This window comes from Rhipicephalus sanguineus, chromosome 11, assembly GCF_013339695.2.
Source record: "Rhipicephalus sanguineus isolate Rsan-2018 chromosome 11, BIME_Rsan_1.4, whole genome shotgun sequence".
In the NCBI taxonomy this organism is placed as follows: Eukaryota; Metazoa; Arthropoda; class Arachnida; order Ixodida; family Ixodidae; genus Rhipicephalus; species Rhipicephalus sanguineus.
In genome coordinates, this window is record NC_051186.1 from 29,982,215 (window position 1) to 30,004,481 (window position 22,267).

Sequence of the window (22,267 nt, forward strand, 5' to 3'; positions counted from 1 at the left end):
GTGTCTACGTGTTTCAGCGCGATGCAACCATCACCTTCTTTTTATCGAGTGGCTGTGGTGATGTAAATGTACATGTATTCTTTAAAACTTTTGTTTTATGAGTTTAGTGGTGATAAACTCACTGATAACCATGATCATTTCTTTGAGTCTAATTTACTTGTCATCATCAGCTAAGACAACTGAAATTCAAGCTCTCAATTCAACAGTCGGTCCTAGAAACATAATGATATTAGTCAATTATTGTTGTATGCATGAGAAAGGAGGAAGTGATATAGTATATACAGACGTTTATACATCAGTTACTCAGAAATTGAGCCAGTTTGGTCCGAGAGGAGAGTCATCGCTTCAACAAGTGCCACTGTGTTTGTTAACACAAAAGTTTTGGGGAAAGTTTTAGGCCTCCTCACTAAATCACAGAAAAAGTGTGCCCGACACAAAAATCAAATGTAACCTGTGTCTCGCGCATGTGCAGTGACATCAACGCTACTTTTTTGGGGCCCCAAAATAGTTTTGGCCCATATTTTCAAACTCTCTGACATACCTTATCTGCCCAGATATGTCGCCTTAAAAAAATTTTTTTTGCTTCATAACGAACTTTTATTTATATTACAGTTTATGGCTCAGTAACACCTTTTTTTAATGTCTTATGCACTTCACAGTGTAGTGAGCTCAAACCCAAGGCACCACCATGATCACTACTTCATAGTGATCCCCATGTGCATAAGCCTTCTCTAAAGAGAGTGCTTGTTAAAGCCCGCAAATATGGTGCAACTCGTCAGTTCACTGTTGCACTGTTGCAGTCTGCACATTCCTGAATTGCCATGCAATGTGCAGGTGTACATTGAGCGGCTGAAAGGCCGTATGCCCCTGATCCGGCTGAGGAATCCCTGGGGAGACGACACCGAGTGGAGGGGGGCTTGGAGCGACCAGTGAGCATGTCTCTTTATTGTTTCATTTCTTATCTGCTAGGTCATTTACGTCTAAACGCCTTACTAGTATCATATTGGGCCTTCAGCAATTCCCCTTCCTGTGTTGTTGGCAGGTCGCGTGAATGGTCCCTTGTGTCACCCGAGGAGAGAGAAGCTATTGGCCTCACATTCGACGCCGATGGCGAATTCTGGCAAGTGCACTTCGTATACACTTTTCAGGATTTGTATTCTTGATGCAGCACTATCGTATTTATCTATTTATCTGAGTTGTATTTATCTGTACTCTTTACATATATCAAGTTCCACTTTGCTGTTTTCAAATTCACACTGTGTTTGTGTGGAACCACAATATGGCATCTACATAAAAGTAGCTCATCAAGAAACGAAACAAAAAGGGCACTCATGGCTTGTAATGAAATTTGGACGTTATGGTATGTCCAGCATTCGTGAGTGAACTCCCAGCTTGACATTGACTCACCCGCGAATGTTCAAACTACCATAACCATTGTTCAAGTGGGTTTTGAACATCCATTTTTGTTGTACTGCGTACAGTTCTGATTCCAGGTTATTGTGATATGCTGATTTACATTGCAACTTTCTAAGTTCAGGAAAAACCTTGCTACCCAAACAGCACATGAAATATTTTATATTTTAGCAAACATCGTAATGTACTAGAAAAAGAATTGTCTTTTTTAAATCAGCTCACAAATCTACATTAACTCGGCAAGTTTCATAAAAATTGATCAAGAAATAAAAAAAATGAAATGCATTGTCCCCAACCTTTAAATGCCATCTTGCTATCATATTGTCATCAAATGCAGCGCCGTCTATCACAATAGTATCAATCGCCAGTTACTTGCGATAAAATTTTTTTCGTTGCCCTTGTAAAACTTAGTAAAGAGTATTGTAGTATTTTTTTTTTAGGGAGAAATTGGCATGTAGCTTAGATAGTCTTTATTTCTTTGAACCTTCCTCACTTGGTTCAACTGTGTAGCAACACCAGTGATAATAGTGGCTTGGTTGGAGTCCTAACTTCTGCTTCTTCCCTACTGTTTATTTTCAGGATGTCAGAAAGGGACTTTATGCGGGAATTCCACTTTCTAGAAATCTGTAACTTGGGTCCCGACTCACTGGACCAGGACGTACTTACAGACACGTCAAAAAAGAAGTGGGAGGTGTCAGTCTTTGAAGGATCCTGGGTACGAGGGGCCACCGCTGGAGGTTGCCGAAACTACCTTGGTTTGTACAAACATGTTCCCTTCTAATTGATGATCTATTGATTAATTGTTTATAGGAATGTTAAATATTGTAGGTAGGGTTGCCACCTTTTACTGGAAAAAAAACCGGCCCTTCGACGGGGGGGGAGGAGGGGGGGGTTAACAGGCGATTAAGATAATGTTGAACAATAGACGCTATGTCAATTCTTCGGCATGCAGCGACATTTAATGCAACATTGCTTTCGTTGAGCCAAATAAACCCAATGCACAAACAAAAGCAGCACACAGTGGGCAGGAGTCAGCTCTCGTACTCGGGTTGAGATCTCCACTCTTTCCGGAACGTGCATTGACGTATTTTTCGCTTTTTCAAAGGCGGAGAATCCGTGCTCATGATGCAAGCAAAGGAAGCACGTAACTAACAACTGATACTGATTTTCGCTATGTTCCAACGATCGGTGGCAGGAGAGGGAGGGAAATGTCCCCGTAGAGCAGTCGGTGTTTCCTGTTGTCTGCTGAATGTGCCAGGATTCGAGGAGGAGCCGCCGGCGAGGGTTCCTTTCTTTTGCCAGAGTCACCGCGTCGTAGGGACGGATATTGGCCAAACTAGGGAAAAATCTAGGGACTTTAGGCCAAACCGCTCGCAGTGTCCTGCTACTTCGCTTCGTTCACGGAGGTTATTCTTGTGCTGCCGCATTCTTTTGTGGAAGTTCTTGGTTTCCCCAATGTAGGAAGCGGGGCAGTCGGCTCACGCGATCCGGTGCACGACGCCCTGAGCTTTTTCCGCAGGTGCGCGATCTTTGGGCCGATGGTGGTGGATGGCTTGTGGGCGACGTTGGCCCCTGCCTTTCTCAGTGCACCGGCGATGTAGGGGATCGACACGCGGTGTCGTTGTGGCGACGCGAGTGTCACATTTCCCTCGTCTTTTCTTTCCACCTGCGCGGTTAGTCCCGGACCGCGCAGGTGGAATTCCTCAGTCAACACGTGCGGTCAACACGGAGAAGAGTAAAAAAAAAAAAAATACTCGGGGTACGATGAGCGAAAAACTGGCCAATGACGGCCGGTCTTAGGTGCGGACCGGCGACCGGCCCCTTGTCTAAAAAACCGGCCCGGCCGGTCCAAAACCGGGCAGGTGGCAACCCTAATTGTAGGGTTGGACGATCAGTAAATTTGAGGTTCGAAGTGAATAGTGATTTGGTTGAATAATTTTGAATATAATGGTTCAAGCAGTATATATAGCATTATAAATGAAAGAAATGAGTATTTTTGTCATGAACCAGCTAACTTGCACAATATTTTTAAGAATTTGAACTAGGCATGTGCACTTTTTTCGTTCGAAGTGAAGCAGAAGCAACTGTGAATAGGGAAGTTTTAATAGCAGTAGCATGCAAGTTATAAGCAGTAAAATACATTTCGTTTTAAAATTTACTATACGTAGCACATATAAGCCCATATGAAAAGCCTTTAAACTTGTGTACATTTAACCTTGAAGTATGGCTTCGTGGAAGTGTGGGTATTTCATGGTCAGGTGGCTTCACGGCATAGCACTCTCACGCTGCAGTGAAGCTTTCTTTACGGGGGGGGGGGGTACATGGGCTCAAATATACATATGTGCCCCCCCCCCCCCTCCCTTTTTACTGGCGATTTGAAGTATCTGTCAATGGCCGAGCAAACGCCCTCCCTGCCCTCCCGCCACTTTCACTGCTTCATTCAATGTTTTTATTCGCTTTACGAAGGTGTATAACCTATTCAAGGTATATAGCCTATTCAATAACGCATTTCATTGGACGCACACGCTACCCTTCCGCCGCCGTCTTGAATTTTGATCTTTAACCAAGCAAGCGCCCCCCCTCCAATTCTTGTCCGGTTATCTTTCACCGGAGAAGGGGGGGGGGGGGGCTTACTCTGGATTTTATGGTAGTTCATTCTGACTACTTCGAAATTTCGAATAATTTAAATTCGTGTCAAAGCAAATACAAATACCATAATATTTGTTCGAATATTCTAAGCACTCGAATATTCGCCCATGCCTATAAATATATTTTTTCTCTCCCTCACATCTTAAGCAGCACTTGGGCCACTTCTGTGAGATACCACAGTTGAACGCCTATGCAACGAGCTGCACCTTCAAGACAGATGTAAAAAATTCGGCAGATTTAAGATTCGGCCTGGTTGGGGTAACAGAACCTTGAGGAAAAGAGAAAACTCCAACCAAGATTTATTTCAAAAATCGGACGTTGCAAAGCGTTATCAGCTTCTTCAGGGGTGAAAATGCCAGAAGTGTACAGCGCTTATATACGCCTTCTTGCCATGCGTGCGATGTTTGCGAGACTTGCTGTAAGCCTTGGCAGTAGAGGGAGGGCAGTGCCCCCATGGTACGGTTGATGTTTCCCGCTGTCTGTTGTATGTGCCAGGATTCCAGGAGGAGCTGCCGGCGAAGATTGCTTTCTTTTTCCTCCTGGAATCCTGGCACATACAACAGACAGCTGGAAACATCAACCGTACCATGGGGACACTGCCCTCCCTCTACTGCCAAGGCTTACAGCAAGTCTCGCAAACATCGCACGCATGGCAAGAAGGCGTATATATAAGCGCTGTACACCTCGGGCCTTTTCACTCCCGAAGAAGAAGCCGGTCAGGCTTTGAAACGTCGGGTTTTTAAGATAAATCTTGTTTGGAGTTTTCTAGAGCTGTGCGAATAGCAAAATTTTGGGTGCAAAGCGAATTCGAATAATAAAGATTGAGTGCGAATTGAATCGAATAATTTTCTAATATTTCTCAAACATTTTTCGAATAATTCGAAGTGAAATTACAGAAAAAGTTGCAGAGAATCCCTAAGTATGTTCTTGTGAGATAGCAACATGAAAGTGTTTCATTTTGCTACGTTGATGAAGCGCTGGTGGGGTCATATTTCATAGTTGTCTTTCTTATCAAGAGTGAGGCAATGTAGAGGCCGAATTGTATTTATGTACATGATTTGGTGTAACCAAAGTGTTGCCGACAACACTTTGCACGTGATAGGCAGAGATGCCATTTCCTCAGCCTCTCCTCCTCTTTCAACTGCTGTGGAAGGCCAGCTGATGTGGCGGACAAGGGTGTGCTCCCTTCAAGTCCGGAGTTCCAAATCTGCCTCGTAGACGTCGATATATAAGAACATGTGAAATTTTGGATGCTAAAAAGCTTCGGCGTCCGATTTTTCGGACTTCCTGCGCAAATTTCAGGTCCAAAACAGCATTAATTGAGCCCCCAACTCTGCCACATCGTTCATCTCCATATTGGAACCAGCGTTTTCTTGAGTTAATACATTTGCGACCGTAGCGGAGCTTGAAAGGCAGCTTTGCCGCAATACGGGGGTGTGATGAGGCGAAGCATATTGAAATTCTAGGGACCACTTTCAAACGGACGTTGACTGTCTCTTGGCTAAGTTCGACCATAACGGACCTTGAAAGGCAGCTTTGCCGCAATACGGGGGTGTGAGGAGGTGAAGCATATTGAAAATCTAGGGACCACTTCCAATCAGACGTTGACTGTCTCTTGCCTAAGTACGACCGTAACGGAGCTTGACAGGCAGCTTTGCCGCAATACGAGAGTGTAATGAGGTGAAGCATATTGAAAATCTGAAGGGGTCATTTTCAACTGGACATTGGCTGCATTTGTCTTTGGGAAGTTCGAATAGTTCGAATAGTAAAATTTCAGTGCGAATCGAATCGAATAGCAAACCTGTTCGAAAAATATTCGAAATTTCGAATATTCGCACACCCCTAGAGATTTCTATTTTCCTCAAGCTTCAAGGCACTTTGTTGTACAGATCACATTGTTGAGAAAGTGGAACACCTTAGCAATCATTATGTAGACGTGATGTAAGGAACCTTCTGTTATACTGCTCATTTCATTATAAAGGCCTTCATTTTAGAGGCATTCAATTGTGAATGGATTAACAGTGAGTTCAGTAGATGTTTGTCAATAAATATCAAGCTCACTCAATTGAAACCATCGTGCCTCCTGCATACACTTTCATGTGTGTGTGTGTATTCATGCGCCTATGCTGAAATTCTTGAATTGCTTAGAATGGATGAACTGACCAGATCATTAAATAAGTTATCTTCAGGTTTTACCCAAGTGCACATGCCAGGCAAAAGTGTGTGCAGCACCAACGTGGTCCGTGCAGATACCTTCTGGGTGAACCCGCAGTATTTCATCACTCTGGAGGATCCCGACGACGACGATGCAGAGCAGAACTGCACCTTGATAGTGGCACTCATGCAAAAGAATAGACGGGCAGCCCGAACTCTGGGGGCAGGGCTGTTCCTCACCATTGGCTTTGCCCTCTACAAAGTAAGCATGCTCATCACAAATCAGTTCTGCAAAAGACCTCAAAGTGAAGGCTTGCCTTCTGGCTTGCCATTCACCAGTCTGTAGTGTAAAGTTACAAATGAAATATTTTTCTGGTCTGAGATTCAAGCCTGGTGCCAACACCTTTCCTGAATGAATGAATGGATGGATAAATTAATAAAAAAAGGGCAGCCATATGACACACAGAGCTCTGATAAGCTTTCTGAATTTTTCGACCAGTTTGTAGTGTAAAGTTACAAAAGAAATTCATATGGATTTCACTGAGGAAAAGCCTTCTGGTTGATGAAGAATTTGTTCTGGTTCGAGATTTGAACTTTGTACCAACACCTTTCCTGAACAAACGAATGGATGTATAAATCAATAAAGAAAAAGAAAGGGCAGCCTTATGTCACACAGCTCTAATAAGCCTTATGAATATTCGGTGCGGGCAAGCGGCTTTCTTTCATGTGCTTTGAATTGTAGATCGATGACCCTGACAACTGCCCGACACCATTGGATATGGCATTCTTCAAGTACAATCCGTCGGCGGCAAGGTCGCACACATTCATCAACTCGAGGGAAGTGACCACTCGCTTCAACCTTCCTCCCGGCACCTACTGTGTGGTGCCCTCCACTTTCGAGCCCAACCAGACGGGAGAGTTCCTCCTGCGGATATTCACTGAGAAAAAGAACATCTCCCAGTATGTGGTACCATTGTGACATTCTTTGTGGCTTTGTTTGTGTGCATGCTATGCTGGGTTTGCGCTCCATAGTTTTATGACGCTTGTACAAGTGTGTAATATTTATTTTTTCATCTCTCTTTTCCAGTGAACATGATGTACCTCCTGCCATCGTTCCTCCTGCTGATAACGTAAGTGTATCATAGTTTTATTGTTAGGTCTTGTCAGTGTCTGACGATAACTGAAAGAAGACCTTAAAAGGGTTTTGCAACACATTGTATGAAAGGTAGGGAATGCCTTTGCGTCAAATAGAATCTCCTTACAATCTCTGTCGTATTCAAACAAATTCGGGAGAACTGTAGGGTCTCGCCGCAAGTAAAATAAGGGTGACGGGCTTATGTGCCAATGACAGGATTGTACAGAAGTTAAGTAGCTTGGTTTACTTAATATGTTCAGAAAGTGCAGCTACTGTTGCCCACCAATATTTTCAGTTTCACCTAAATTACCAGTGCTTTGAATTTTTGTTCCAGCTTCGCTTCGGCTTCGTAACACAGGCACCCACAGTAAGGATTGACTGAATGATTGGGCATAGGTTCATCTTATAATAGCTTTCGAAATAAGGCTACTTGAATTGATTGATCATTAGTTTTGATAACGTCAAACAGGGGCCATACTATATCAAGTTCACTGATGTTAACACTGTTGTATCGGCACTGAAGTTACTGCACGAAATCGAAAAAGCAATACTTTCTCTTGTTTTATTCACTAGTAATCAAAGCCTTTCCTGCCAAATAAGTGAGCACAGAGGCTTGAAAGAATACTTAATGGTTGTAAAACAATTTTAGGGCCCTCTTTTATTCTTTTGTGAGGGGAGTGGGGTGACTCACAATTTAAATGTGTCTCAGGTTCGTGCGAAAGAAGAGGACCCCAGTTCTGATCGTGCTCAGCAGTTGCGAGCGCTATTTGCCAAGATTGCTGGTGACGACATGGAAGTGAACAGCTATGAACTCCAGAAGATCCTCAACATGGTCTTCCGCAAAGGTTGCCCCATGCTGTTTCCAGTTTTCTATTTTTACAGTGGCTTTGAATTTGCATTGCGTGGTGTATTTGTACTTTACACCATTCTGGTGTTCATTTACCTTGGAAGTTTATTTAACCTCGCTCCGTCATTATCGTCGTGCTCAAGTTTGACTTTGATAAGGATTTTAACATAATCATCTGCATCAAAACTTCAGAGAGGCACATGCAGTATGGTTTCAGCTATGGTTGAAAGTTGCAGGAAGCAGGGTTGTCAGCAGAGCTCTTCCAGCACAAATTATTTTCACACAGTAAATGTTGTGCATTGTTTTTATGGCCAACTCCATTAAAGAAGAGTTATACTTAGTCTCATCTCACTTTTGAACTGAGTGATGAACTTTTAGAATGATTGACTGATTGAACAAATGCAGGTAAGGTTACGAGGAAATGTTTAAGCAAGATAAAGTTGGCATTGCTTTTTTTCTGCTTCCTCAAAAGTTGAGCACACCGAGTGCTTAATTTTTGCACTTAAGACTCAACATAATTGTTCTAATGGCCATTGCTGCATAGCTGGTGAGTCAAGTTCAAGGCTGACAAACTTACCTGGTTGTGTTCAAGCAATCAGACCAAGTAGAACATTTTTCTAAACGAGTTGGCCCATAAAAAATTATATGGAATGCCAACTGCATGGTACAGATTTGAGGTGGAACAGTTCTATTGAGAATGTTTCAAAAGCCGTTTCATTATTTAAATGATAACACAGCAGCCATAGTTTTAACGTTTTCTGTTCGTTCAGTTTTGTGCAGTCCTTATGTTCAATCGACTTGCCTTCATTCAAACTTACAGCAGCACAATAAATGGTCAAACTACATTGGAGTTATGAAGAATGTAATAAAGCATGGCACAACACAAAAGCTTTGGTTTACTACATCAGCAGGTACATAACATATGTGTAAAGCATATTTTTCATTACATAATGTCAAATAAGATAACTTTATTTAGGCAATGCCAGCAAAGTCTTTCTGTAAAACATTATCATTCAGGGTTCATCAAAAGTTGAGACATACATGTTAGGTTTCCAAACAAAATTTTCCGTGATAGCCATGGTTTAACCATTCTGCAATAAGCATGTGAATGTGAACAAAGTTATTGGGTTTCTTTAGCCATCCATATTCAAATATGGACTTTTAACCACATTAAAAAAAAATAAAGGCTATTTTTCAGCCTTTTGGTTGTAGGAGCTAGGGTGTTGTTTTCTGTGCTTTGCATGGGGAGTCAATAAGTTTGAATAACTTAATGTTCATGTAATAATGCATTAAAAACATCACTTTTGAAATGTACTCCCATTAGACAGCATTATAAAAAATATTCCAGTTTTAATTACTGCAAGTCAACTGCATGTCAGCATTTGCATCATGAGCAAGGCAGTGTAACAATTCCATTCAATGCTGTTCCTGTTCCTACTTTGACAGTGATCCTAGCCACATTATCATCATGATTGTTTAGCTCTGAAGGGTGATGTTAAGGAATGAATATAATCAAAAGAAAGCAGTTCTTGCATTTTACCAACCAAGTTTGATTTTGTGATGAAAAGTTTTGTTGCTTTGGTAGTAGTGTCTTATATGTGATTCAACATGTGCTTGGCACAGCATTGCATTAACCAAGTGTTTTCCTTTCTTCACTGCTCACTGGCAGCCGCAATGCGTGTGACAGTTTGTTACAATCCATGGCGGCCGGCATCGCTAGAAATTTTTTCACGTGGTGTCAGTTGCACTTCACTGGAATGTGCGTATTTTAGCAGCTGCAGTTGCACAACTACATTGAAAGGCAGTTCTTGAGGCTATTTGTCTGGACGAAACAGTGACCCAATAATTCCGTAATGATATGTTTTTTTTTGTCCTATTGCAATTTTCGTTGTCATCAACGAAGCTAAATATGCTGAGCCAACGAGCTTAATTCGTACTTAATTCTCTTTGTCATATGCAGTAGGTCGACAAATGGTGGGGCCAGAAATATTGAAGAGCAGGTTTTAGCGCTGAGTTTTTTAACCATACAATGGTATTATGTCATTGCAGTTGGATGATCTTAAAAACAGCTTCTGATAATAGAGGTCGCAAACAAATTTTAATATAACAAGTTTACAAATGCTATGACCAAAAATGTTAAAAATTACTTTTCAGTACCATTTTTGTTTGCCAATAATGGACACAAGATGTTTACGGATGCCGATTTCAGAAATATTTCAAACAGTGCTTTGAAGTACAGTTATGCTTAATTTTTTAAGAGCTTGAATGTGCATGCAGCAGTCACTGGTATTTGCTGAAGATGTGTGCCGATTTCATATATGGCACAAGATTTGCACATTAGTGCTTTTTCCTCCCTCATTACAATTGTCTGAGTAACAAAGCATCCCATAGCACTAGTTTTCAACACTCAAGAACATGGTTAAAAGGACAGTCAGAGCCACCACTTAGAGAAACCTAAAAACTTGGCAAGCTATGACAAAGGTCCATGTATTTACCTGGGCAGTAAATATGGCAGATGAACCTTGCTGTTTTGGCAGTAAGCCTTCTGACTAGTGTCTTCCAGCATCAGTTACATATTGAAGATTTTCAAAGACTATTCGTGCATTCCTGGAAATGTGGCTGACCACACGAATGTGCATTATGTGACTACTAATAGCTCGGACCCTGCAGTGCTGCATTGATCACTTCGTCAGAATGTGAAATTTTCGAAGCCTTCTAAGTTAAAGGAGTACTGACACACCATTGTTATAGAGACTTGATCAAAGGTTTTCATCTGTTAAAGGCTGACACTTGGCAAATATGATCCTTGGGAATGAAGAAATTATTTTATCTGATACTAAAGTTGGTCTCCAGTGGTGAAACACTGTATTGTGAATTTCATCATAATGTCATCACACAGAGAAACATTTGCCAACATGTGACGACAAGTATAAGTATGACAGCTCCGCTCATAAAAATAATGATAATATCCTGATGCATCCACCTCCTAAGTATCGAAACTTAAGCTTGTTAGTAAAATTATGAAAAATTACTTAAAGGCACTCTAACACTTGCTAGCACATGATGTCGAACATGTCAAGTCAGTACTCCTTTAAGCAGTAGTAGTACGCATGATTGATTCAATTGCACAATTATATATATATATATATATATATATATACTGTGTCTTGTCTTATTTCTTTGTTTATCAGTAGTCTGCTGTATTGTAACATTTAGCAATTTGCATCTCGCGATCTGAACCCTTTGTGACCCTGCTTGCCGAGGATTGCACACTCAGATTTGCACTAAACATTACCTTGCCATTGCAATGCACTTGTATTGACCTGCATCCTAACAGCCTGCTTGCTGTTTCTTTTTTCTCTTTAAGATATTTTCAGTGACCATCCTTGCCTTTTCACAGTTCATAAGCAGGAAAATGGCATATGCGCTAGTAATAAAAATGAACACCCATCATTATTAAATATAAATTCTCAAATTATAATGAATGAGATGTAGTGGCAGGGATCTTAACATGCAATAGTGTCTCAAGCACTGCTTGTCAAGAGTCCCATGCTGGACGAAAATGTCAGGGTGTCTAGCCTTTCTCCATATCTGTGCGTGAAATCTTTGACTAGTTTTGAAACACTGAAACTTGACACCTGATGGACATCTTGAGAAACAAGTTAGGGCAGTGCCACGAAAATGCAGGTTTGCAAACACAATAACTTTTCGATGTTATAATTACTATATATTTGGGACATGTCCTGCATCATGGCAAACGCAACTGCGCATTAATCTCACCTCCAAATAGCATGCTCTTGTGGCATGCATAGCACAAGCATGTTTTTCACTTCCACGATGTCATGTGCAGACACATTTTCTTTCATTTTGAGTTTTTTAATTTGTCAGACTGAGTTTTTCAAAGATGTTCAGCATAGTGCACGTATACTCGTCCCTGTGCGCCTATCCTCCTTGGTTTTCCGTTGTAGCAGTGCGTCGCACGGTGTCAAAGCCACCACCACCCGAGCAAGATTGTGATTGGCGCCAGTTGCTTAAGTGTCTTGACTGCTTTAGCTCACAATGTAAGTCCTCGTATGGTTCTTCTTTGCACGTGCACACACACACATACCGAGCATCTGTGTGACCGTTAGGATCGTTGTCTGGGGACATTGGAGAACGCAACTGCACGCTTGTTGCCTGCCTTGGGCCAGTGACGTACCTTGCTTGGGAGCACAGCTTCCATTGCAGCACCTCCATTCGTACGCTTCGCAGGGCGCTTTCTCCGCATGTTTCTCTCTCTCTGGCTTTGCGTAACGCAGGGCATTTAGTACCAGAGCTAAGCTCCAACCGGCATCTGAAATGTTGGACTTGCTCTGTTGGTCGTTTACTTTGAAAATTGTTAAAGGAGCCGACACATGGTGCAGCTACACTTCATTTTAATGGAACTTATAAAGGTAATGATGCCAATAAGTGTATAACATATTATGCTTTTAAAATTAAGTGCTTTTTATCACATGTGTCATTGCAAGAGATAAAATGACATCGACAGTGCTTACCTTGATTTTTGATAATTCCACATGCAGACAGTGTTGGGGTTGGCTTAAATGGCTCTGTTCATATCTTCGTTAGTGGCCCGGTCGTGTAGAAACTATAAATACCAACATCTATGTGTTATTGTTGCCTTATGTTCACAGCATGAAAAATTTTACTTTGTTCACTATAGTTCACTCTTGACATGGCTTACGATTAATTTTCTTACTGGTGCATTTTGGTCATTATAATAGAGAGCAAAGTATGCTACCAGGCTAGTTGCTGTGGAGAGCATAGTGAGCATAGTCTGTCTAGAGTAGGGAGTAGAGTAGCGTATAGAGTTGAGAGCATAGTCCGGCATGTCTTATTTATTGCTACTGTCATAATTACCTAGTGTGAAATCGTGCCCTATACATAGGCTCCTTTCAGTTTATTTCAAAGAGTCGAGTGAAGATCATCGTGCGTTTAAGTGAAGAATGAAACTGTGTTGTTTTTCTCGCTGTTTTGTTGCAAATCCTTCCCTTCTCCATCGTCTTCCCACGCTTGTTTTGGGCTCTCTCACGAACGCCCAATTCGTCCACTCAGCTCCCCGGGAGAACGGTGACGACGACGGTAAGCGGGCAAACCTTCTCCAGTGTGTCGTAGTGCATGGGCTGTCGTCCTTCAATTTTGTTTTGGCCAAATGATTTTTCCAAGTTTTCTGGCCCACTTGAATCTCCCGTTCGTCTTGCTTCCCTCGTGACATTGGCTTCTAGTTTTGTATGCGTATGTGTGTGTGCTTTAGCCGTGCTCCAGTGAATTGCGATGTCATAGGACTGCGTGGCACAGCTGCCTCTGTTGAAATTCTAAAATTCATCTTTGTGTTACATGTGTTTTGTGCAATTTTTGATTCCAAACATCAATTCAAGCATTATCCCTGCAGGCAATGAAATATTTATTGTGGTCTTCCAGAACGTTGGGCCACATTTCTACCACGCAAGTAAAGGTGGCATGCTGGTGTTCCACATAACTTTCACATGCATTTAAAAGTGTTGCATCAGCTGTAATTGGTAGACTACTTGGTATTCAGATAATTCACCTTCAGAGTTCTGTAGCAAGTAGTAGTATTCTTGTTTCACTCTTCAAACATATGCTACTGTTACCTAAACTACATGCCTCACTTGCTTCTACTGGCATTGGTGAATTCACCAACAGTATTTTATTCGTTCCGACTTCATTAGTTTGTACCTTTTGATCTGGCATGTGTTCTGCACACAATATCATAGCATGGTATTACAATACTGCGGCATCCTGCTGAAAGTGTTTTGTTGTGACCCGTTTTAAGAAACAACTACATAGAGTTTGTATGTCTTATAGCAGCTAATAATTGTAGAAACTGTGTGTAAATATTTTAACAAATACTTGTAGCATTGCCTTGTGGTTACCCTGGTTTCCATTCTGACCTTGTGCATATGTCTGAGTGTGCATTGCCTTGGAAGTCGCTAATGTGTTGAAACCACCTCCTTAATGAACTTTAGTCATTTTCTGAATGCGTAAGTAGGTTTGAAAATAACTGACAATGCAACTATTACTCATCACATAGTCACTCACTGCATCCCAATTTAAGTTTGTTTTGCTGCAATGTGCAATGAAAAGTATGGGAAATTATTTTGATGAGATTTTAAAACTTTTCTGTCCACAGAGATTCGGTCTGAGCAGTTTTCTTTGGATGTGTGCCGGAGCATGGTGGCACTCATGGACGTATCCTTTCTCACCTTTGCCCTAAAGTGTTATGAAGTATTTTGTATCACATATTTTTGCAGCAAAAGATACCTTTATAAATTTCTTCTGCGATGCACCCAACGGCTGCATTTGTATCAGTAAATCGATCGATCAATCAATAAATGTTTATTGTTTCTGATACATATAGTGGTAGAGCATCGAACGCGTTATTCGAAGGTCGCAGGTTCGATCCCTGCCCGCGGCAAGTTACCTTTTCGTCCACTTTTCTTTCTTCACATTTACCTTACATTTACTACTAATAACATCCCCTATACTTCCTTGGCATTATTGTCTGTTAGTGCTCATTAATATTGTGTATGACAAAGAAAAACGAGCCCTTAAAATTAACACTTCTTTCCTTCATATAGTGGCAAGTGGCTTTGCAAAATTAATCTAGATGCTAAGTCCTTGTCTGAGCATCCAATTCTAGTACTCTCCTGTCTAGAGAAAGATTTGTATTCTTCTTCATGTACTGATTGACAAAAGAACAAGTTTAGTCACAGAAGAGGTGCAGAGAATCGTAACATGATTTGGTTATGACATGCGATTGAAAATCTGTCATTAACCATCATTTGTGGAATACTTGGCGTTTTCGCTGTGGCACAAGCATAATCACGTGCCTTTCAGAAGGTCTTGTTTATTAGTAGGTGTACCACGTAATTGGCTTCCACCGCATATAGTGTACAGCTACGAAGATTACTGCGTTACACTTTGCAGTGTTAATTTAGCGCAGGCCTACTTCAGGAACCATGAATAAAAGTTGATGAGGGGGCCAAAATTTCTGTGGGAATCAGCTCAAGAAGATAAGCTTGGTAATGACATCAAATCACTTAGAAATGTTCAGATAGAGAAAGTGGAATTAATGGGAAAGAGTGGCATAGGACACAAGTGTGTCCAGTTGTCATGGCAACTAAGGCTGCAAGATAGTGACAGACAAGTGAAAGTCCCTTACCCTTTGCATCCATTACACACTACTGTGCTATGCACTTGCCACTCGTCTGGAGTGCATGTGGTGCTGCACAAATTTAGAAAAAGTAGCGTGGAATGCAGCCATCCCTTGGTTACTGGTTACATGTCACATTAAGTGAACAATGGCATACTGTATTTTTGGACGCACTTGAAAAACAAGGACACAGTGTTAATTAGAACTAACAGACAATAAAGCTAAGGAAAGTATAGGGGATGTTATTTGTAGTAATTTTGTTGCAAATGTGAAGAAAGTAAAGTGGACAAAAAGATAACTTGCCGCCGGCAGAGATCGAACCTGTGACCTTCGAATAACCCGTCCAATGCTCTACCACTGAGCCAGGGGCGTAGCCAGAGGGGGTGTGGGGGGTTCAAACCCCCCCTCCCCTCCCGAAATTTTTCAGTTTTCCTGGCGTACATATACACACGCACATACAAACGCACGCACGAACATACATAAAGTATGGTTGAACCCCCCCCCTCGAAAAAATTTCTGGCTACGCCCCTGCACTGAGCTACAGCGCCCGTCATCCTCCCATCCGCTTTATGGGGTATATATGTGCATTTAAACCTAGGAGTGTTAGTCAGCGCCACTGGTAGCCATGACGGCGAGTGTAAACACTCTTTTTCTGCCTGCAGGCAGAAAAACAGTGTAAAGCACAAACGAAAGTGCTTTCGTTTGGGGTTTTTATGTGCCTCACTATGTCCTTGTTCTTCAAGCACATCCAAAAATACAGTATGCTATTCCAACTAGCCCAAGAAACAGCACTCCTGAACTATGGGGGCATATGTGCTAAGGACATCACATGCATAAGTGTAATAAGTGGTAAACCTTATCTACACAAGACATATTCATTTGTTCAGTATTCAACACCTTGCTGTTTCCAACTGAAATCAAAAGGTTTTGTATTTTTATCGAATTTTCACTTGTGCAAGTTCACCAAGCCGGAAGAAGAGGAACTCCTGCACCATGTTTTACAGCAACTGTTGAGTGCTTATCTTGGCAGCAATTTGCCCTCTTTTTCTTGACTCTTTTCTTACCACTCTTAGGACGACCATTCAGGAAAGCTTGGGCTGGATGAGTTCAGAGCTCTCTGGATTCCTAATTAGGACCTGGAAGGTGTGTTTTGTGCAGACAACTTCACTACTGATGGTTTTCTGGGTAGTTTACACATGCATGTTCTTGTTACAGTTCAAGTCGTTATTATTTACAAAAAAAAGAGAAATATTCGGCAGATCCCATGTACCGTGGAAATAGATGTAATGCGAAGCATGCGGCGAGCTGTGGTGGTGAAACTCTTCAGGAAGCAGGCTTATTAAATATGTACAGTATGGCCGTCTGTTAATAATAATAATAATAATAATAATAACTTGCATCATGCACATACATGATGATGGAGACTTGCAGAAAACGCTGTCATTTTCAATGGAAATTCCCATTTACTGTCGTAATTATTTGAATATAAGGTGAAGATTTGTTTCCCGAAACCTTAGCCTTGTCACTCCCCCACCTCCCCACTTCGCAATATATGAGAGGCTCATGGGTTCAGTTGCTATATGAACAGGGTGAAAGCAGTGCCATATTTCTAGAGATCTAGTTTTTATATGACAACACAAATTGCAGGAAATAATTAGCTTTGGCAGATAAGGTAGGACTTACGTCAGATCAATACAAAAGCAATCATTGATTGATTGTTGTCAATCATTCATTGTTGTCAATCAATCCTTGATAATTGTTGTTGGCATAGTGACATAGAGAGAACAAGGCAGCTTGGCAGCTACTAGAGAGGATCCTGGAATATGTTGGAAAATAATGTCAACTGGGGTGCGCTTATTCACTTTATGAATAATTTTTCTGCTCTCTCTTTTCATTTCAGAATGTCTTCACTGCATTTGACAAAGATGGATCGGGCTATTTGAACACGTTCGAGCTGAGGGCTGCCTTGAATTCCGCCGGTGAGGGCCCAACTCAGGCCTACAACTCTAAAGCTTGCTTATGCCAAAAATTTGTGTAACTCAAGTGTTTAGCCACCTGCTAAACTTAATTTATAGGTAGTGTTAATTTCTATTTGTAAGACCTCCATTTTTAATGGCAAGGATAGCAAGATTATTAAGGTGCGTTTTGTTAAATATTACATGGAAAAACATTTGTCTTTTTTTAAACTGAGTGTTTGAACTTCTGGTATATTTTTGCAATATATGAGAATGCATTTTGCAGTCTTTGTTAGCTGTGTTGTGTTCTGGTCCAGCAAAAAAAAAAAACCATGAAAAATTCACCAGAGGTTGTAGGAAGCTTGGGCTGGAGGTACGGAATTTCCAGTTTCACTGTTCTGTAACATAATTACAGTGGCAGTTACAAAAGTTTCTGCATTGCACCTGGTTCACCGTATACCAAGTGTTTACAAACATTAAAATTTAGTACTTGAACTGGGAAAGAGCACGATTGTTAGGGCCTCTCAGGTGAAACAGAACAATGTATCGAAACGCACTAGTTTTGGAGTGTGCACATGGAGCAATGCTGTAGATTTCTTTTTGCCTAGACAAATTGCAATCAGCTGCACGATCACGATTTTTTTTCCCTAGGTTGCTTCCAGATTTTCTGTCTATTTTAGGGAAACATTTTCAGTGAACTTCACTATGCTGACTATGTTTCCATTAAATTTGTGATCTTTCGTGGCTTTTTGTCTGCTGCTTCAGGTGCAAGATAATTCTGTGTATTGAAAATTTTCAGTTATTCAGAGAGCTTTGTAATGTTTACATGATTCAGACTCTGTTCAAGAACGCTACTTGAATGTCAAGTGTAAAAACGTTGGCCATTTCATGTAAAGTGCATTTGGAACATATTTCTGATAAAAAGCACAGTGAAGACCAGAAACCCCTATATTTATACTGTGGTGGTTACAACTTGCAGAGCAAGTCTAAACATAAGTTTCTTCAAGACGAATGTGGCATACTTGAAATATTATTACTTTCAACAGTGGTCTTGCTTTTTAAGGATTTCTATGTATGCCCTACTGTGTACACAGCACCTGAAGCGCTTAAATAAAATGTTTGGTTTTTAGTTCAACGGCTGAAACAAAGGTTTTCACATATTTGCCTCCAATCTTACGAGTGAATTCACTGTTCATAAAACCCTACAGCATGTACATATTGAATTTAAAATTGTCTGATTTTTCACGCTTCATAGGATACCAAGTGAACCAGCATATTCTCAAAGCTCTGGTCCTTCGGTACGGCAACGACGATGGAAACATTGCTTTTGAAGACTTCATTGGTTGTGCTGTTAAGCTGAGGACCATGATAGGTGAGATATGTCACACCTCACGGCCATTATCTTTTCACTAAATCGTGACATCAGTTGTGTGTGCAACAGCTTTTGGGAGAGTGTACTGAGAGACCTGCTACCAGATAGAATGTCTTTTTATCAGTCAAAGCATACATCATTACCTCACGGAAGCATTCTATGTAGATTTTAGTCATTTCTTGTCTTTAAAGCTTCTCTTTTGGACATTGATGTGGCTATGATATGAAATCCTGAGTAAATTTATGAGAATTAATTGCATAAAAAATATTGTTATTTATACTTATATGTAGGGGTGTGCGAATATTCGAAATTTCTAATATTTTTCGAATAGTGTTTGCTATTCGATTCGATTCGCACTGGAATTTTACTATTCGAACTATTCAAACTTCCCAAAAACAAAAACAGTCAACGTCCGATTAAATGTGACCCCTTCAGATTTTCAATAAGCTTCACCTCATTACACTCTCGTATTGCGGCAAAGCTGCCTTTCAAGCTCATTTACGGTCGAACTTGGCCAAGACATAGTCAACGTCCGATTGGAAATGGTCCCTAGATTTTCAATATGCTTCACCTCATCACACCCCCGTATTGCGGCAAAGCTATCTTTCAAGCTCCGTTTCGGTCGAACTTGGCCAAGAGACGGTCAACGTCCGATTGGAAGTTGTCCCTAGATTTTCAATATGCTTCACCTCATTGCACCCCCGTATTGCGGCAAAGCTGCCTTTCAAGCTCCGTTACGGTCGCCAATGTATTAACTCGAGAAAACGCTGGTTCCAACATCGAGATGACAGATGTGGCAGAGGTGGGGGCTCAATTAATGCTGTTTTGGACCTGAAATTTGGGCAGGAAGTCCGAAAAATCGGACACCAAAGCTTTTTAGCATCCAAAATTTCAGATGTTCTTATATATCAACGTCTGCGAGGCAGATTTGGAACCCTGGGCTTGAAAGGAGCACAACCTTGTCCGCCACAGCAATTGGGCTTCCACAAAAGTTGAAAGAGGAGGAGAGGCTGAGGAAATGGCATCTTTGCCTATCATGTGTAAAGTGTTGTCGGCAACACGTTGGTTGTACCAAATCACGTACATAAATAGAATTCAGCCTCTACATTGCCTCATTCTTGATAAGACAACTATGAAACACCACCCCGTGCCAGTGCTTCATCAACCTAGCAAAAAGAAACACTTTCATGTTGCTATCTCATGAGAACATACCTATTTAGGGATTCTCTGCAACTTTTGTCTGTAATTTCACTTCGAAGTATTCGAAAAATGTTTGAGAAATATTCGAAAATTATTCGAAATTATTCGATTTGATTCGCACTCAATCTTTATTATTCGAATTCGCTTCGCACCCAAAATTTTGCTATTCGCACAGCTCTACTTATATGTGGAATTATTGTCTGCACATGGCAGTGTATCAGTAAGGTATGCAAGGTATAAGTTTGCTGAACACCATAAATGCGTGCAGAGTTGTACATGATGAATTACACATAAATAATCACTTGTAATCATTTACATTTTCCACTAGTTTTCTGATTGATCAATTACATCTTTCGGTAACACTCTGTGTAATTCAGCTACTATCCGTAGTAACCAATTACATGTTACCGGCTACTTTAATGTCTAGGCAAGCTGTAACAGGCCATGCAGCTTTAAGTGCTTGAACATGAACTATTGCATAATGCCTGCACTTATTCCACACAGCAGCCTCATGCACATTCACACAGGCGAATTCGGTGCACAGTATTCGTCTCGTCATCATATAGGCAAATCTGAGGACCTGTATTGTCAGCACTGCTTTCTGTATCTCATGATAGTTATGCTTGTCTAAGCACTTGTCTAAGCACTGTCTAAGCACTGTCTAAGCACTGGAATTCCGATAATATTTTCATTGTGATTGGGTAGTTCCACACTTCTGTTTGATAATTTTCCCATCCTGCAGTATTTGCACATTTCAACACCACTCCTCATTTCAACATCACACACATAGTGTGAGCTTTTTGGGTAGTTGCTGATGTCCTCGCAAGGAAACAAGGGAAGATGACCGACAAAAGCTTTGGAAATCAGTTGTTGTAGTGAAGATAAACAACACGTGAAGGGCTTCAGTGGACACATTGAAAAAGTCGGACGATCTTCTTCTCTTTACTGTATTTGTGTGAAGTTAAACAAAAGTTGTGTGGAAAGTTACCTTCTTGGATGAAGTAATTGCAATCCGGTACTTTTTTTGTAACATCTATGAGTGTGGAAGAGAGAAGTCTGGGCTAGTTGGTACACACTGAAAGGTTGCAATAGTGTGAAACATACAGGATAGCTAAACAACTCTTGTGTTCTCACTCTCTCTATATAAGAGCCGCCCCATATGTTTCGTGCTGTTTTAGCCTTTTAATACGTACACATCTCTTTGTTAAGACTACAAATAACTAGCAGTCACAGATCTATGCATGTGCTGTCTTTCTAATTTAATGTTCAGATAAGTATCAGGAGCTGCACTACGTGCTTGAGGTTTTCTGTGCTGCCTGTGAACCCTTTTTCTTGCTGCTGGTCAAATTTTCAGATATTTTTAATGAGCAAAGTAAGTTATAGCCCCAGGTATATGGGTGCAGTTTGCTTCTTTTAACTTCCAAGCTGTGTTTAATTTTTCTAACTAAGCACACAAGAGCTGCAACAAGTTAGTAACTGGTACGTGTACAGTGGTCTCCTAATGAAATAATGCATTGTTTCTGACAATTTCTGACAGTTGGCAATTTACTCTGAAACATGGATGCTTACATAAAAAAGGGACCATTTTTTTAATGTTTAGTTGCTGAATGTTATTGTCTTCTAGTATTTTATAAAAGTGCTTAGCAGTGAAGCTAGCATGGTGATTGTTTTTCGTAAGTCTTGGCTAATATATATATTCATAACACAACTTTTATGTAATGTGAGATCTCTTTTCTTGTGCTTCCCCCTCCTTTGAGTTCTGTCTTTATAATGTACATGAAGCTTTTAACTGATTTGAGAGACCTTTGCAAAATGCCAGCATTTTTTAGTAAACTCTTATTCTTTCATGCATTGTTTCTTTCTTTACATGCACAGAGTCCTTCAGTAAGTCACGCTCCTAGTGACATCTTTATGAAATATTGAGCCATGTTCTGTCTGCTATCACACAAAATAAGGGGGTGGGTAGGAACTGTAGTTTCACGATGCGATGCTGCCAAAGCACATTCCCATGTACAAGTCTGTAGCTGATGTGGTATTGCACCATATTTGTGAGAATAAAACGTGCACCCAAGTACTATAGTGTATGGAACAAAACAAATGTTTGTGCAGTAAACATAAGGACGAAAACGCAGTGTGCTGAACTTTTCCACACGGCTACAGTAAAACTTCGTTAATTCAGAATCACTGGGACTGTGAAAAATCTTCGAATTAAGCGGGTTTTCGAATGAATGAAGCATACGAAAAGCGGGATGCAAGGTACTTCGAATTACGAAATTAGTTCGAATTACTTCGAAAGTAATTGGAGGTGGTCGTTTGCTGTGCCGGCCTG

General features: G+C 40.9%; 1 protein-coding gene across 1 annotated transcript in view; it reads left to right on the forward strand.

Annotated features, from left to right (window-relative positions):
- Window positions 1–22,267, forward strand: part of LOC119374732 (calpain-A-like) — a 98,414-nt gene that overhangs the window by 72,045 nt on the left and 4,102 nt on the right. The window contains 14 exon segments of the mRNA XM_037644921.2: window positions 835–929; window positions 1,043–1,120; window positions 1,993–2,168; window positions 6,312–6,478; window positions 6,959–7,176; window positions 7,304–7,346; window positions 8,061–8,196; window positions 12,167–12,259; window positions 13,293–13,319; window positions 14,389–14,447; window positions 16,485–16,538; window positions 16,540–16,554; window positions 17,312–17,390; window positions 18,622–18,738. Of these exon segments, the coding sequence (XP_037500849.1) occupies window positions 835–929; window positions 1,043–1,120; window positions 1,993–2,168; window positions 6,312–6,478; window positions 6,959–7,176; window positions 7,304–7,346; window positions 8,061–8,196; window positions 12,167–12,259; window positions 13,293–13,319; window positions 14,389–14,447; window positions 16,485–16,538; window positions 16,540–16,554; window positions 17,312–17,390; window positions 18,622–18,738 (1,357 nt within the window).